Genomic DNA, 12,670 nt, shown 5'->3' with positions numbered 1-12,670 from the left:
GTCTTCTTGATCTCCACTTGACTAAATTTCCACTGAGCAGAATGCTAACACTCAGTGGTTGCGCAACTGTGAAATATTTTTAATATCTGACTTATAAGATGAGGTACAGTGTTTGCTTTTGACTCTGTTGAGAAACATGTCTGACCAGTTGAGAAACATGTCTGACCACAAGGCCCAGCTTTTGATTCTGATTAGCAAATCATTCATCAGCTGTGGAGTGGACTATGTGGTGGCATTGCTTTCTCACCTGTTGTTTTTAGAGGCAAACAATTAACTTTGAAACCGAGCTTGTAAACCAACTTGGATGAGAAGTCTTTTTGTTAAGTGCTCTCAAAAAAAAAGGATAAAAATTTTCAAGCAATCGTAACAACTGCTCTGAGTGAGATTGTTTGATATGTTTGAAAGCTCCAGAGCAGTGACTGAATGGACCTGATAGTGAGGGTACTTCCTACTTACAAAACATTCAGGAGGAGGACATGTCAAGATGACTCACTGTACTGCAACAAAGTCGACAATTAGATATACACAAAAGACAAAAAAACAAACAAACAAAAAAAAGATTAAAAGAAGAATTGCTTCCTGCCTTTTGAATCAACTCATCTTGCTAATTTTTAATATAATAGTGGTAGCATTTTGTAGGATTATCACAAAGTTAACTGGATGAAAATGATGTAAATTCTAAGAAGCAAAAGCAAAAGCTTTGAGCCTTACTCGTACTGGTGTTGATTAGAAATGCAGTAAACAAACCTCACTGATGTCTGTGTGAACCATCCAGTGGTCATAAAAGAAAAAGACTTTATTAGACTGTTTTGATAAACAAAAATGGAGCAGTGTTGTGTTCATGTTGGAGAGGGCAGCCATGGTCTCCTGTCCAACCAGCTGTTGTTTTGTAGACTAAACAGAGCACGCTGTTAAGACGACGAAGGGTTCGCATTTGCCAGCAGCTCAGCCTGACACAGTAATTACTGAGATGGCCAAGGACAGGTGAGAGTTTCATTACACAAGCCATGTATTAATGCACGTACTCACACTGGGACACGTTTCCTGCTCACAACTACACACAAAAATGTCTATCCTGACAGGGGAGTGTGAGGTACTCAGTTTTCTGAAAATAAGAAAGAAGAAAGAAAGAAGTAAGCCAACTAACCAGTCGTGATTATACTTTCTCATACGGGTAATGCAAGATGATTCACAACTGCCAGCATTTGAGTGGAATCTAATGATGGATGAAACTGGAATGGCAAACATTCTCAACAAGATAGCTTCCCTATATGCTTACATTTTCATCCCATGGTATCGAGTTAGCAGGGCCTATAGAATGATCCCTGGAGCATTTTTGTCTGTCTTTTGTTGGGAGATTAGGGAGGCATGCAGCATGGATTTACTATCAGGGTTTAGGTCCTGTATAATGGAGCCACAGGGCAAATCACTCGTTAGTAAGGCTTAGATAAAGACTCAGAGAGAGATGAGTTGTTCAGAGGGAAGGACAGGAAAAGAGTATACATAAATGCATATACACCATAGTATATCAGTCTCACTGGAAACCCACTTCTGCGCGTATTATTAATTTATTTATTTCTTTTCTAAGAATGTTTAGCTTTTTTATATTGTATTTGTCTTAGCCTATATATTCTATTCTTAGCCTATATATTCTGTTTTTATTTAGCTTATATTTCTATTTTTTTTTAACCTTTCATTTCATGTTTTTTTTATAAAATACCCTACCTATTGCTCCCGGAACCTGAGTCCTAATTTCGCACCATACAACAAGGTTGTTCACAAGAACAAGATAAGTACAAGATTTTTCAAGCAGATTTTTTTCAGCCAGTTTTCAATGGGGGCCACAACAGAAAACAATATGGGAACCGCTACTCAGAACAGGACAAATCCTTACCAATACTTTAAAACATGCAAAGATTACGTTCACAACCTATATAGTGACTTAAATCAGAATACATTTCAGTAAAAAGGAGGAAGGGTGATAGCGCTAAGGCGAGCCCTTGGGAATTATTGGTGTAGTGTTTGTTTCACCCGGACAAATTAAAATGACGTACCATGGATCCCAGTGTTGAAAACAACGTGAAGGCCATCAGAAAGAGTAAAGAGGAAAAGAAAGTTCTTCGAAAACAATTAAAAGCCAGTCACACGTTGCTGAAACATGAGGGCATCAGTACAGCATCGCAGCCCACCAAGGTAACAGAAAAAAACAGTATAATAAAGGTTAATAAACAGGAAGTGGAAATTGTCAGGGAAGGGAGCTAGCAGGTAGCTAGCATGTAGCACCTTTTACTTCTAACATGTCTTTTTTTGCAGCTTTTCGACGCTATAAAATTTCAGCTCAGATGAGTTTAATTCGAGTTTGATTAAGAAGGTCCACTAATAGCCCGTCAGCTAGCTGTCTAATGTGCCGAGGTAGCTTTGATATTAATGTTTATCTACTGATGTCATAGAGAAAACAAGTAAATAATATCAGTTAAGGCTTTTTGAGGGTCTTGTCATTTGCTAGCTTATAATTGGGATCAGTGTCGCAACCTAAAATAATTGTGTTGTGACACATTGAGTCAGCTGACACGAGTCTTAATCAGTCTTAATCTTTCAAGTCATATTTGCCCAGGGAATCTGTTTTGTTCTGTCGTATCACAGGACACATTAAATAAAATGACAGCAAAGTCCGTCAGATGCACGAAACATGTAAAGGACTCTATATAAGAATCTCAAAGGAAGAGAAATAAGCAAACGAGAAGTGAAATGAAACTCACTGTAAAGTTTGTACATGTGTCTTGGACTGTAAAAATTTAAGTTAATTAGAAAAGAGTGATGAAGAAATAAAATAAAGTGTCTTCAGGACTGTAGTATAAATACCAACAAAATATTGTTTAAATTGATGGATGTGGCTGTAATGTGTTCAGCAAACAAAGATGCTACAGTAATGTGTCAAACGGCAATGCTGTCACTGGTTCGGACCTTCAGTCTGTTTTTAGATGTAATCTTTGCACTTGTTTTTGTCAATAAAACGGTCTGTATAAAATCAAGCAGTAACCTCTCTGTTCTCTGCAGAGTTTGGTGGTCGCCAACGGTGGCCTGGGGAACGGCGTCAGTCGGGAGGAGCTTTCTGCAGCCATGAAAGAGATGGGAGAGCTGGAGATGCTGGTCATGCCCCCTCACAAGCCCTACGCTTTTGTAACATACAGGTACAGATACTGCATGGATGGAACTATGTCACACGGTGAAGTTACTTTAAACATTTGAACTGCCTCTGGAAGATTTTGGCTTACATCTCACACAGTTGTTATCGCCATTCAAATCCCAGATCTGAAGAGTCTGCTCGGAAAGCCCATATCCACCTCAATGGAGAAAAGCTGCAATCTGGAGAGAACAATGTCACCCTCTACCTCAGTTATGTAGACTCAGGTACCTACCTTCAACACCAGCACCCACATGCAAAAACTCCTATGGTTGTTTAAAGCATTGGTTACCTTACATTTTGTCCGTATGTTGGATAATTTATAACTGAAGACAGCCATTTGATTTGTTTTTTTTGTGCTTTATGCTCTGGAAATGTTTTCTGATAATAAACATATTTTTGCAGCCAGTAGAGTCATCTTTGTACTGCATGTCCTGTTTATGTGTGCACGAAGTAACCTGTGAAGAGGAGTGCTCCGTTCCTTTGCCAGAGGGATTAACCTTGGTGGAGAATTTTGTGTCTCCGGAAGAAGAGGCGTTGCTGCTTGCTGCCATTGACTGGTCATCTGCTAATGATGATGACACTGGTGAGGGGCTGCATAATGTGTTCCTTGTCAGTTTGTGTTTGGTTCCTACGTTCTGGCTCGGCTGCTGTGTTAAACTTCTCATTATGTTTAACAAGAAACTCTAACTTCATTCTGATGTCTTTCAGCTCAGAAAGCTCTGAAGCACAGAAGAGTCAAACATTATGGCTTTGAATTTCGCTATGACAACAACAACGTGGATAAGGACAAGCCGTTATCTGCTGGTAGGTTTTCTGCTTTTTTTTTCCCCCATCCAAATATTTTTTTCTTACAATCGGGGTTTTATAGGTTGTGTTTTCACAGATTTTTCCATTCTGTCATTTACAATAAAATTTTACTTGGTGATTGCACTCATTACGATTAAAAATACAATACAATTTGAGACCCTGTATGTTTTGCTGTGCAGTGCTGTGCTGTTCTCAATAGTATCTTTTTATAAATTACCAGTAGGAATCGCCCCAAATCACTACACTGCTTATTGCTTAATGTCAAGCAGAGAATTCTAATCTTTTCAGGATCTCTGGGCTCACATGGGAGATTTTATTTGTTTATTTTTTGTTTTACACAGAAAATGTAGTAAGCTCTCAATATTTCTATTTTCACCTGTAACTCAAGTATTGGACAGTGTGCCATTAGATAAGCATATCATGACTGCTTCTTATTGCATAAAGTGTTACATCTTTAGAAGATTATCAACACTAAAAAAATTAGGAGGCGGTAACCGATGAGCTTATGAATCTGTCTGTTTGTATCCAGATATTCCTCAGGAGTGTCTTCCTGTTTTGGAGCGGTGTGTGACGAACAAACACATCAACATCATGCCAGACCAGCTGACTGTCAACCAGTATGAGTCTGGACAGGGTGAGTTACTCCAGGCATGTGTCCAATGGGCCTGTTGCGTACAGCTGCTGCAAAAATAAGTTAATTAAACTTAGATGTTTTTCACAGATCATCATCAAGGCTATGTAAACATAACTGACCACATGTGGAGAAAATGATAAAACTGTTGTTTACACCCTGGAATAAATCAAAGAGATATCAGTGTTTTTACTGAGGGATGGTTCAGTACCTAATCATTACCATATTAAGTTTAATCTGGTGTGCAAAAAAAGATGTGGTGTCACACACTGTATGCAGAGAGGAAGTCAAGTGAAAGACTAAAACTAGAAAGAAGCTCTGGTTTCTGACAAAAAAGGTACACATGTGTAGGTTTTATTGACTTATACCACAAGGTGGCAGCAGAAGCCTTCCAACATCAGCGAGGTATAATGAAAGTCTTTATGTCCTGTTGGCTATTAATTATTGTTATGCTTTGTTGTTATTATTACTTTTAAGGCAGAAATGAGGATTTTTGATAAAAGAATTTGTTACACATCAGAAAAGCTTCAGTGGGTCCACCAGAAACCTGCTGAAAGTAAATAGCAATATTGTAATGAAACGTGATGCATTTTGGCAGGTCTAGCTGTTTCAGTTCCACGTGTTTATATTTTCAGGAATTCCTCCTCATGTGGACACTCACTCTGCCTTTGAGGACACCATCATGTCACTGAGTCTGGGTGCGCAGGTAAGAAGATCGACCAGTGGGGGGAGGTGTATTCATCAGTAATTAAAATTGAACTTATGAATTTAAAAATAACAAGTGCTTAAGAAAACAATCTTGTCGATGCGATGTTATAAGGTGGATGTTAATGGAAATGTAGTGACGTAGCGTAGCAGACGCTTGTGTTTGTCTGCTTTTCTGTGTCACCATCTGATCAATCAAATTATCCGTCACTTCACTGATCAGTGTGATTCATCTGTCTCAGGGGGCACAACTGTGAGGGATGAGTGTGTGCAACAGTATGTTTGAATTTGGTGTCCTTGTGATTTGACTGAGAACATTTTGTCACTTTGCCTGCTACATGTCATTCTTTTCTCTCTATTTGACACACTGTATGTATGCTGTCATAATCTTTTGCTCAGTGTGGCTGTCTATTAATACAGTATTCAGTTAATGACTCTTTCAGAGCTGTCACCGTCTCCCTGGTTTAATGAACAGAGGAGACACAGATTTCCCTTTGAACAGTGGATGTTGCTGCATACTTGACAATTCCAGATGTGACTACGTGGTGTGAGCGGGTACTGTGATGCTGCCGTAGTCTGTGACTGCCGTTGATGAAGACCCATCTGTCCCTGATTGTCTAAAATGCAGGAGCTCCATTAGCAATCAGTTGTCATCTGTCACAGCATCTGTCTCAGACGCACACACACAGACAGACTGACAGACGGCTGTGTGTTATTTGTCATGGCACTTCAGTGGAGAGTTTGGGCTACAAATGGGTAGGCATTTGATGTAGTATATACATCAAACGCAAGTATGTGGGGCTAACATTATTGAGAAGAAAGGAGTACACACACACACACGGAACAGACGCTCTCAAATAAAGATTTATTGAGCATAAGGTTGACACTTCAACATTACATTTCAAATACAGTGAGATGGATGGATAGATAGATAGATAGATAGCTAGATAGATAGATAAAGGGTAAACCCAAGCACTGGCACACATGAGTAACCCAGTGTACTTGTGACTCATCTTATTTTGTGTTTTCTTAGTGTGTTGTTAATCTGTGGGTGTAACAAGTTAATCCAACTGCAATTTCACATCTTGCAGAAAAGATGTGTTGCATCACAAAATCTGCAAATGCAAAGTTTGGAGAGAGAGAGTAAAGGAGGGGGGGCAAAAATCTGTTTACACAGTCACATTGTGAGGACCCACCTTCCTTATGGGAACAGAACACAAGTCCCCACAACATAATTTATTAAATGCTTTATCCTATGCTTTAGCCTATGTAATGTCCCCAGAAGACGCAAGACTGTGTGTGTGTTTTGTTGGGACCAGGTGTTGTAATGGAAGCCAAAAACTAGTCCTAATGGGGCAAAACATAATTTCTGAGAGCCTGGTTTGGGCTGTGCTATGATTTGTGGTCGAGTTGGGTATCGCTATACAAAATGTATTAAAGATAGCTGCGCAAACCTGTGTGTGTGTGTGAGAGAAAGAGTGAGAGAGAGATGAATAGCCTTGTCGTAAGTCGTACCGCAGCTGCCAGCATTTCATTGATTTTGTCACATTCCACTGGTTTCATTGATCGGCTAATACACCTCAGATGGGAACAGAACAGTCCTGTCTGTCCTTTGTGTGAGAGAGATTTCAATTGTGGTTACAGGCAGAGATCTGATCACTTGCTTGTGTTGCATGTGTATCACTCTGACGATTGTACCCAAATACACTCACACACTCAAACGCACCCACGCACGCACACATTTCTCTACTTTATAAAATCCAATTTTCCGACTGTCAGAAGTTGGCGAGATGTAGTTTGAAATTGTGTAGATGTAATTTCCCAGCAGAGCTCATGCCGCGCACTACAAGGAAACATTAGGATTAAACACCAATGCTGGGGTGGCGATGCTTCTGCTGGATGTTACTGAGAGGCAGACAGACCCTGTTTGCCTTAAGGTTGACGCCATTCAAAGCTGTTGGAGCTGGAGTAAAAGGAAAAATGGAAGATGTTTTTTTCTGTGCTGTATCTCATTTGTGATGTTATTGATCTGGCAGATAAACCATCATTTGTTCAATCTCTAATTCGCCACAGTGATACTGTAGTTCTTCATGAACTATATCTACAGTCACTCAATTTGATACATCACTATTCGATTGTTGAAATGTTTCGGCATCAGTACAGATGATTTTCAGATTCCTACTAAAAACACATTTTTTCCAGGAAAAGTTTGATTTTGTCATGACTCAAATAGCTGTACAACAACACAGCCGAAGCAGAATACAGAAAACTGGGAATTTAAGTAAGCAAGATTGAGAATTCAGTGAAACCTTTGGTGATCAATGAGTCTCACACTTCAGTACTCTTACTACCAAGCAATACCGTGAGTACTGAGGTTTGATACTCATGATCCCCATGGCTGTAGCAGCTACAGAATAATATGTCGGGACAGACTGATCTCAAATGCCTTATTGGTATCAGTTCTGTTACCAGCCTTATTAAACAGTAACTGGTATTGGCTGTACCCTGAACAATCCACAGTGTCTTTTCCATTGCCACTATAATATTTAGTGTTTCCTCAAATTGGTGCATCCATAATACTTTGCACAGTCCCCTTGCTGTGGAAGGTAATTAACAATTGGTACTTTTGTAGAAATTGATCATTGTAGCTTGTCAACTCAGTGTTCGTACGAGAGGTCTAAATCTTCTGATTCTAAATGCGTGCTTGTGTGTGCGTCGCTACAGACGGTGATGGAGTTCCGTCACCCCGACGGTCTGCTTGTTGCTGTGGTGTTGCCTGGACGGAGCCTCCTGGTGATGAAGGGAGAGAGCAGATACCTGTGGACACATGGGTGAGCTGGACTGTGTCATGTGGATCAGTCTCTCCAGACAGGACTCTACCTACCTAGGACGCTACCTCTATTCTTTTGTAGTAGAGCACAAAAATACTAAATTTTCTGAGCTTTTTCAGGGCTTCATGTCGTATTTTGTACAATGGAGTGTGTCTGTGTGCTTTCTCCAAACATTTCTCCCATCACATGTGAAGATAAAACCAGATACAGGCTCAGGGTTTGGTCACGTTCACATCTACAGATTAGTTAGTCTCCTGTCTCCTCTCAGGATTACTCCTCGGAAGTTTGACACGGTGCCAGCCTGCGACCCACAGTCCCCTGCTCATACAGCGCCTGACCTCAGGACCCACAACAATCTCACTCTGAGCAAGAGGGGCACACGCACTTCTTTCACTTTCCGCAAGATCAAACATGAGCCCTGCCGTTGTGGTGAGAATCCTAACATACTCTAACACTGCCACCACTATTCGATTCAGCTTCAGCTGAATACAACAGTACCTGATGTCCCCTCTTCTTGTCCCTTCTTCTGTCTCACTCTCCAGCCTTCCCCTCTGCCTGTGACAGTCAGGGTGCACCCTCAGCACCTTCGCCCTCTTCGCCATCTCTCCCCTCACTACCTTGTTGCCATGACGACGCTGCCCATTTGGAGGAGGAGTACGTGCACCGGGTGTACGACGCCATCGCCTCCCACTTCAGCAGCACTCGCCACTCCCCTTGGCCTCAGGTCTGCCACTTCTTGTGCTCGCTCCCACCTGGCAGCGTGCTGGCTGATATTGGCTGTGGAAATGGGAAATACCTCTGTGTCAACCCAGAGCTGATTGCAGTGAGTATTGTCATAATTTGTGTCATTTTGTGATACTTCAGTGATCCCAGTAGGCACATTTCCTTTTCCATTCCACTTTTTATTGCGACTGCCACTTATATGATCATCACAATAAATTGCCAAAAGTCACTTATGCACACAAACATAACTGCAAGGCCTGTTTCATACACAGTCAGCAATGGAGAGGGCAAACAGGGAGTCTTCCTCTGAGGTAAAACACTTTACAGATGCAAGCTGAGGCTTCGGTAGATTTGCAAGGACAAGGTAGCGGAGATCCTCTAAAGAGCAGACAAGTACTATAAACGTATGTCCCAGTCTGTATTCCATGATACATATTTGAGATTAGAAAAGTCCTTAAATGCACCAACACCGAGGGCGTGTGCAAAGGTCACAGCCTCGCCGCTCGACATTCCCATAAATGTAAAATGAAAATGAGAAGCTGTGTCACGTCCTCAGCGCACAGTTACTGTTGTGTAAGCCAGAGCTCTCCCTCCGCTACAGAGCGAAGCGAGTTAGAAGACAAAGGTTTGCATCTTGACGCCTCCCTTGGGCAAGAATCTGCTCTTTACTTATTTACCTCACAGTGTGCATCTGTCATGATGTGGATAATGCTTTTACACTACATGGAGTACATGGAGGGAAATATCTATAATGATTTAGCAGTTAGTTTGTTTTTAAGTTGTCCAAAGTGTACAAAGCATTTAAAATAAGTTAAATAAACTGTAATAATACACCTAGGGGTTGATATCATTGGTGTTTTCTCTCACTCTGATTTTCCTCTGGTTGTCATCTTTTGCATTAGCACAGTTTCCATGGCAGTATCCTAAATTTTCTGTTTACGTATGCACACTGGGATGTTCATGTTTGGGATTTGGAGGTGCGTGTAAGCAGCTTATCCTGACTCAGACCGTAACCGTGATAAATCATTACTGAGAACAGAGTGATCATGTAGGTCACACAGCAACTTTCTGCTGTTTTTTTTTTTTCTCCAATTTGTTTTATTCCATCTGGACTTTGTTTTTGCCTCCTCGGTACCCCTGCCCTTCCCTTCTCTGTCTGCCTTCTGTTGCAGATTAACCTTCGCAGTTTCAACTGAAATTAAAAAGCTTGTGTGTTTTGCATGTCAGTCACTGATTAAGTGTGTGTGTGTGTGTCTGCTTGTGCACTTGTGTATTATTTCTCACTATCTTGTATCGCCTCTCTCTCGATTGAAATGAGACAGAATGTGTTGAAGATAATCACTGATGGCATCCAGTCACCTCCCTCCTTTCTTTTCTTTATTTTACGTTTCTTTCCAGGTTCCCTGCTTTTCTTCACTTGTGTCATTTCTGTGTTCTTCTATCACTTCTATCCATTTTCTCTCATTCTCTGCACTTAATCTTCCTACCACTATCCCCTATGTGTTTTGTTCACGCTTGATTTGTGTTTTTTTTTTTTGTTTGTTTGTTTGTTTGTTTGTTTTCTCATTCTGTCTCTCTACTTTCTCCTTCATCGCACTGGTTGAAGGAATTAGTAGGAGTTGCTTCTGCTGCTTTCTGGGTGATTTTTGCACTATAGTGTTAGAGATGAAGAGCGCATTGCTGCGTTCAACCCTTGGTCTTGATTTTGTATGCCCGTCTGTGTGTTTTGTCTCTCTTTTCAGGTTGGCTGTGATCGTAGCAGTGCTCTTATCCAAATCTGCGCAGAGAGAGGTTTCCAGGCGTTTGTATCTGATGCTCTCAGTGTCCCTCTGCGAACAGCCTCCTGTGATGCCTGTATCTCTATAGCTGTCATACACCACTTTTCCACACAGGTACGCAGGTTGGCAGTACACTGATTGCTATTTGGTGGCACTGAAATTCTTGTTGTTGTGTTATACTTAAAATGTGAAATGCATTCTCAATTGCTTTTTAAACAGGTTTGTGAAAGACTTCCTGGGTGCAACTCCAGAAAGATAAAAACACGCTCAGCCCTTGCTTGCTACTATACAAAAAGGGCTGTCTTTTATATCTGTTGTTTTTAAATTCCCTTCCCGTCTGTTTTCCAACACTGACTCACTCACAAGCATAAGACAGTTCATTTCATGACTTCAAAAATGCATCAAAACAAGCAATTGTTTATAATCTTTTAGAATCATTTCCCTAAACATCTCATAATCTCGTTAATTAAGTGTGTGTCTGTGTGTGTGTATGTTATAGGAGCGACGACTGGCAGCTGTGAGGGAGCTGGTAAGACTTTTGAAGCCTGGAGGTCGAGCGCTCATTTATGTTTGGGCTTTTGAACAAGAGTACAACAAGCAGAGGTCCAAGTACCTCAAAGACCAGAAGAAAGAGCATTCAGAGAAGAACCACAGCCCCACCAACAACACATTAGAAGACAGCCAGGAACATCACGGGAAATCCAGTATCCATACCAGCAGACATTTAGCAGACGAATGCAGGCCTGCAGACAACATACATGATGTTAGCAAAGTGAGCGATGGTAAGCTTAGTATTCACACCAACCGCACAGCCTTCAACACCCAGGACCTTTTGGTTCCCTGGCACCTGAAAGAGGGAAAACGACAAGGGCAGGAAGAACCAGGAGAGGGTGTGAAGAAGGTTAAAAGTAAAGAGAAATCCAAAATGTCTTCATTAAATTCCTGCTCAGCCTATAGTTTGAGTCCCATAACCAAATCAGGCTGTAAAACTGATCCAAGTCCAGATTTTGACTCCAACATGTCTTCTGGATCAGGACAAGACACCAATGATGCCACTTACAGGCCAGACTCTAAACCCAGTCCAAGTGGGAACACTTCTCCCTCTTTCACTTCTACTGAAACATCTGAGAGCAGCCCGACGCCCATTTTTCACCGCTATTACCACGTGTTCCAGCAGGGGGAGCTGGAGCAGCTGTGTGCTCAGGTGGCTGGAGTCAAAGTGCAGAGCAGCTACCATGACCAGGGAAACTGGTGTGTTATATTAGGGAAGGAGATGAGCTGACACAGTTAGAATTTAGCAATGATTAGTTACAAATTTACATAGTTGAAGAACGAGAGAGTCAATCCAATAAAAACAACGATGAAACAACGGATCTTTTATTTGTCTGAATGCCGAACAAACAAGTGCCATGAAATAAATGTAAAGATTTTACAAAATGCCTCATTTTGTTGTACTCTTACTTCTTGCCTCATTTCTTGAAAGTGGACCAAGACACACACACACACACACACACACACACACACACACACACACATATATATATATATATATATATATATATATATATATATATAATATTAGTTTTATAAATGATGTGGATATGTTTTTCTTTCTTTTCTTTAGTTATTTTGGTGTATTGATGGGGAAAACAAGTACTAGAAATGTTTTACACTTACATCATTGGATAACTTTTATTATTACAGTATTTTATTTGTACAAGCACCTTGTTAAGAATGATGATATATGAATAAAGATTATTATTACCTGACCTGAACAGTCCAACTGCAGTAATATCAATTTAAAACAATAATCTGCTTTATACCCCCCCCCCCACCCAAATAAAAAAAAAATAAATAAATAAATGGAAAACTTGGAGATAGTTTTGCATTTCATTGCAAAGATACTCAAATATACTCTGTCTGGTTGTGCAATCCAAAGGTGCAGACGAGGCTCTGCAACAGTCCATAGTGAAGAGACCGTACAGTACCTCACCAAGAATAATTATCT

General features: G+C 40.7%; 1 protein-coding gene across 2 annotated transcripts; it reads left to right on the top strand.

Annotated features, from left to right (window-relative positions):
- The first annotated feature begins 2,012 nt into the window (after positions 1-2,012).
- On the top strand, positions 2,013-12,101 carry alkbh8 (alkB homolog 8, tRNA methyltransferase). Of its 2 annotated transcripts, XM_046389349.1 has the most exons (12): positions 2,013-2,193; positions 3,058-3,191; positions 3,311-3,411; positions 3,639-3,770; positions 3,896-3,991; positions 4,524-4,628; positions 5,261-5,331; positions 8,055-8,161; positions 8,430-8,590; positions 8,704-8,984; positions 10,627-10,776; positions 11,162-12,101. In XM_046389349.1, the coding sequence occupies exons 1-12, from the start codon at positions 2,056-2,058 to the stop codon at positions 11,942-11,944; spliced, it is 2,259 nt and encodes a 752-aa protein (XP_046245305.1). In that variant the 5' UTR covers positions 2,013-2,055; the 3' UTR covers positions 11,945-12,101. The 2 variants fall into 2 exon arrangements, with proteins under 2 accessions (XP_046245305.1, XP_046245306.1); XM_046389350.1 differs by lacking the exons at positions 2,013-2,193; positions 3,058-3,191 and having other exon boundaries at positions 3,590-3,770.
- Positions 12,102-12,670: the final 569 nt, after the last annotated feature.

This window comes from Scatophagus argus, chromosome 5 (assembly GCF_020382885.2).
Source record: "Scatophagus argus isolate fScaArg1 chromosome 5, fScaArg1.pri, whole genome shotgun sequence".
In the NCBI taxonomy this organism is placed as follows: Eukaryota; Metazoa; Chordata; class Actinopteri; family Scatophagidae; genus Scatophagus; species Scatophagus argus.
The sequence above is the reverse complement of the archived record's forward strand: the minus strand, read 5'-3'. Positions and strand labels throughout refer to the sequence as shown.